General features: G+C 43.9%; 1 protein-coding gene across 1 annotated transcript; it reads left to right on the top strand.

Annotated features, from left to right (window-relative positions):
• Positions 1-696: 696 nt before the first annotated feature.
• Positions 697-3861, top strand: RBM43 (RNA binding motif protein 43; the record flags this gene model as incomplete). Its single annotated transcript, XM_009884029.1, has 4 exons — positions 697-732; positions 1681-1879; positions 2946-3040; positions 3122-3861. Coding segments are annotated over exons 1-4 (1070 nt in total), but the record flags the coding sequence as incomplete, so codon positions are not given.
• Between the last annotated feature and the right edge of the window lie 1601 nt (positions 3862-5462).

The following is a 5462-nucleotide window of genomic DNA, read 5'->3' as shown; positions in this document are numbered from 1 at the left end:
ACCCCACCAGTCTGGGGTTCTGTAATTCTGTATCCCACACTTACCAGGGCCCAGCATCGCCGTGCTGCGCTCCCCTCTGCGCCCGCCCATGTCCATGTCCCCGCGGTACCTCCAGCAGTGCCACAGTCCCGCCTGCCAACAGCCACAAACGCAGGCTTGTCTCGGCAGCGATTTAGTACAAAAGAACTGTATCTTCATGCTTGGGTTTTGTTTTTTTTTTTTTTTTTTGTTCTAACCCCAATAGTAGGCATGAGCGTTGTTCCAAAATACCAGCTGGCAAGGTGCGAGATGCTGTCTGGCAGCGGAGTGCTTCCGTTTGTGCATGGGCTGTGCGAAGCCTGAGAAAAAATCCTGCGTGAAGCTCTTGTCAATCTTGGGAGCACCCTCTTTACATTCTCTTCATGTTGCCTCATTAGCACAGAAACTTGTTTTCGCACAAGCGTTGCCACCAACGTGATTGCCTAATATAATTAAAGCTCCTGACTCTTTAAATTTGATGGGTGATAATAAAAGGCCTCATCTCTTTATGAATTAAAAGCTTGCATGGTGGCACAATCGAATTGAATCTGCCTCCTCGCTCCCTTCAGAAACACAGCGGTGGTGGTCCACAAGGCTTTAGATGCACGTTGACGAAGCATTCACCCCCAGCAGCACATTCTGCAGGCTTTGTAACTGCTGTGCTGGCCCTAATGTTTTATGCACCCCAGGTCCAGAAGAAACTTTGTAAGAGAAGTCTAAAGAATGTAGATGGAGTGACTGACCTCCAGTACAGTTGCTCTGTTACTGACAGTTTGTTCCCGTGAGCGCTGCCATGCAGACATACTAAATTATTTTCTTTCCTCCAAAAAGTCAATGAACTGTTACAAAATTTACTCTGTGTTCCACCATTCACAGTAATTTTGCTGTGATATTCCCAGTGAAATATTACTGTTTATGTCTGTGTAATAAGAATGGAAAGAAAATACGCTTTTCTTAACAAGACATGGATGCAAATCCTATTTAGGATGGATTTCATGTTTGCAGCATTGGGAGGTTTGGCTCTGATGAAAATCATGTGTGTAGTTAGTTGTTACACGCACTGCGAGTCTCAGATGACTGGGATTATGTTCTTCCAATTTAACAAGGTTATCCATTCACTAAGCGGAGAGAGATGAGTCAGAGCACAACCCTAGATCCCAGCTCTCATCAATTTAACAAGAAAGGACAGTCTGAATCTGACCCTTCCGCTCTGAAAAGACAATCCTTACTGAACAGTACATGCAATTACAGTTTTTCCTTCTCTTCAGATTTTGAATATTAGAATCGGAAGAAACAACCTTATCAGTGTGACGCTGGACCTTTCATTTGAGAAGCTGTTAAATTTAGATGTAATTTTTACTGCTTTAAGGAAAGAAGATACCGAGAGGGTGTAAATTGCACTTAAGAGCCAGGCTATTTTTTACTGCAGGGTAATGGAGTGGTGCCTGAGGGAGCCAAGGCAGTCACGGAAATCTGATTCAGCAGCCTTCTTAATTACTTACTACATGCGCGTGTTGTCTGTGCAAAGGGAAGGGGAGTCACTTCAGCGATTAGGGTGAATCGGGGTAACCTCTACGGGAGCTCACGGGTGAATCGGGGTAACCTCTACGGGAGCTCACGGGTGCTCCTTGCATTTACAGTGTGCCATGTCTCTGTACACAGGCAACAGGACAAGCTGCTAAATCAGCAAGGACAGTTGTCATCGCTGGTGTTCCAGATGGCCTTCTGCACGATGATGTCATGGCGGATATACTGATGATTCACTTCCAAATGTCGAAGAATAACGGGGGAGATGTGGAAGAAGTAGTGTATCCAACAATGAAAAAAGGAGTTGCATTTGTAACTTTTGAAGATCAAGAAGGTATTTAGATTAACACACGAAATGTAGCCATCCCCCAAAGAATTAGCCCTAGAATGTTAACCCTAAACTAAATGATTTAAAATTGTTTACTGGCATGAGGATTTTATAGAACTGGGAGACTAATACCTCTCTTTTAGTCAGTCAAAGTTCTAGATTTTTATTTCCCTCTTTATATTCCCCTCTACTCTGCCCTGGTGAGGCAGCGTCTGGAGCACTGTGTCCAGTTCGGGGCTCCCCGGGTCAGGAAGGACAGGGAACTGCTGGAGAGGGTCCAGCAAAGGGCTACAGAGATGCTGAGGGGACTGGAGCATCTCTCTGCTGAGGAAAGGCTGAGGGACGTGGGGCTGTTCAGTCTGGAGAAGAGAAGACTGAGGGGGGATCTCATCAATGCTGATCAATCCTTCAAGGTAGGGTGCCGGGGGGATGGGAACAGTCTGTTTCCAGTGGTGCCCAGTGACAGGACAAGAGGGAACGGGCACAAACGTGACCATAGGCAGTTCCATCTCCACCTGAGGAGGGCCTTCTCTGCTGTGAGGGCGGCAGAGCAGTGGCAGAGGCTGCCCAGAGAGGTGGGGGAGTCTCCCCCTCTGGAGCCATCCCAACCCCGCCTGGACGCCGTCCTGTGCCACTGCTGGAGGCGCCCCTGCTCTGGCAGGGGGGGGCACTGGGGGAGCTCCAGAGGGCTCTTCCCACCCCACCAGTCTGGGGTTCTGGGATTTCTGTTCAGTGAAGACATGACTCTGAACAGGCTTTGTGCAAAGCATTTGTTATGTCTGTTTTTAGGAATAAATTTATATCATGCATAACAGATATGATTTTTGCAGTCAGGCCTTTGAGAATAAATCTCTGCCAATTAATATTCTAAGATGACAGGCTTCTGTCTCTCTCTCAACAATTTTGACTTTTACATAAAATATTAGGCAAGAGTATTGAATCACTTGCGTGTATGTATGGGAAATTGTTTGGGAAAGCATCAAGAGAAAACCACCTGTGAAGTGTTCCACCATCAGACTGGCAATGGCGCATTATCTTACTGTGCAAGAAGTGAATCTGGCTTTCTCTTTAGTTGTAGAGAGTGTTCTAAAGAAGGATGAACATCGACTAGAAGACAAGAGGTTGTCCAGATACTATCCGCTGAAAGTAACCCGTTACTGTGAAAACGTAAGCGCGTTTATAAGCTATCTGGTTGTACTTCCATTGCTATGTCAACTGTTACTCAACTTCTCTAATTCATAATTCTAGGTCTTCAGTTCTGTCACATCTGTCCTCAATATGTCTATTTTCAAAGATCAATTTGTTTTAGAAGACCTGATACAAGAACTTAAAAAGAAGAGCACAGCTTTGAGCTTTGGTCCTTTGCAATCCAATGGGCATATTTGTGTTCAAGGATCGTTTCCAGCAATCAAATTGCTGAGAGACTTTCTCTTACTAAAAGCAAAATCCCTTTCGGAGAAGGACAAAAGAGAAGACAGTAAGTCCCATCAGAGACCAAGGAGGGTGCCACAGCAACACAGACTTACCACGGAGACGAGTAATTTTGTTCATGGTGCAGATGGGGAAAAACAAGTGGTTGTTCTTGACACAGATATATATCACTACATGAAGTACTTTTTTCCCAGGACGTTCCTAGTAAATGATGATGTAATAATTTCGGACATCCCTGATGGTGATATAACAACAGTATATATTGAGAATGCTGGAGGTAGAGCTGGTGCTGAACAGGTATTAAGAGTCAAAGAGAAAATTGAAAATTGGTCTCTAAAGCTCCATAATGTTTTGTGTAAAGAAAGGATCTACTTTGAGGAGCAAACAGGAGATGAAAAGCAGAGATATAAATGGGTGTGTGAAAGTCTAAAACCCCATTACTCTGATGTTTTGATCATTCCTTATGATACTCACATTGATGTTATAGGAAATTCTTCTGAGATTTTTGAATTTACAAAGGAAGTGAGCAATAAGATTCGGGGCCTGCTTCAACCCAGGTAGGAAATTAGTGTTCATGCTTTTTACGCATTGTGCTTCTCAGACAGACGGTACCGGTGCAACCTGTGCACCTCTGTGTCACTGTGGATCTGTCACATTCTCCCACTCACAGGCTGGGAAGTCTGCACATGAGGGTAAACAAACCCATTGCCCCCAAATACCAAATTAAGTTCAGAAAAGGAAGCAAATGATCTCTCTATCTCTTGTGAGCTTGGAGACTGAAGAAGTTAGGCCTCTTCTGTCCAGATACATCCACCTTTTTCCTTTCGTTAGCAGCATTCTGGGCACATTTATGCTCATTCTGTCTTGCGTGAAGACAGAAGATAGAGCTGTGACACCTGAGGGGCAGAATGCTTTATTAAATTTACAGGCTTGTCATGTCCTGAGAAAGAACTTAGAACATGACATTGAAAATTCTTGACAGTAGAAAATAAGCAACTTTGTTTTCATAGGAGCAATAATAATTTTTTCCCCAGCTATAACAGCATTTGCAGCATCCCTAGACAGCGTGTTATTTAGATGTGAAAGTATATCCAAAGTTTTGATGGGAACATCTTGGGGCATTTAGACTTTCGAATCAGATTCTGTTTATGTAAATCCATATCTACATCTATATATTTTTATAAAACCAGTTTAGAAAATAACTTATTTTGTGATATCTGTGTGTTCAGAATACTTTGTCAAAACATATAGAGTACTGGCTTTTTTGTCTTATGTGCAGGAAAAGTTTTAATTTTTTTATGCCATTAAAGAAATTAGTTACACAAAATATCGTGTCCATGTTCTTTTGGTTGGAAGCCCAAACCTAAAGCCTCAGAAGTGCTTTAGGCATTTTCTTGTCATGGCTGATTATCCATTGCAGTTATGCCAATGAAAGATAAAGTTGTTAAACTAGTGCCAATGCTGTGTATTAAAATACACTGTCAAAGTGGGAAGATGATGAGCTTAAGCACTTTGCTGAACTGGAAGTGGGGGGAGCAGAATTAAAGCCTCAACATCTTCCAAGTTCCCCTGCAGCCGGTAGGTGCGTGGCGGGGGTCGGAGATGGGGCTGAACACGGGTGCCCAGAGTCCGGGCCCTGGAAGAGCCCCTCTCCTGCTCCCCGCGGAGCGCAGAGGGCTCTCCAGCGCTGGGCTCTTTTGGGTGCTCCCCGTAGAGCTTAAGCAAAGATGGGGAAGTTTTTCAACCTTGTAAAAGAGAAAATCCTCTCTAAAGGATAATCCTTTAATGAAATTAGTGCTCTTTACTAGTGTCCGGATTGATCTTCCCTTCTCTTTCCTGAAAAGCCTCGTTTTTTTTCTGATTCATGGCATTAGTATTTCCTGTTCCCTTCAATAAATGTTTAAGGCTAGGCTGGTAGACCAGTGGCACTGGCATCGGTTTGAATCCTGACTGGTTACTTACTGGCTGAGCGCTGCTTTTTGAGTCAAGTTTGACAACAGCACAGCAGTTGCAGCACTGGTACAGGTGTCACTCAGGTCTGGTTGCCTGGCAGGCGAGTCCTTTTCACTGAACGATTTTCAGTCAAAACCTGAAAATCTTGAAAACATCACAGTTGGATAAAATTTTACTGTCGAATCCTGGTTCAGTTGTAACAGCT

Source organism: Charadrius vociferus, unplaced genomic scaffold (assembly GCF_000708025.1).
Source record: "Charadrius vociferus isolate BGI_N301 unplaced genomic scaffold, ASM70802v2 scaffold434, whole genome shotgun sequence".
Classification (NCBI taxonomy): domain Eukaryota; kingdom Metazoa; phylum Chordata; class Aves; order Charadriiformes; family Charadriidae; genus Charadrius; species Charadrius vociferus.
Note: the sequence above shows the minus strand (reverse complement) of the source record. Positions and strands in the feature narration are given on the sequence as shown.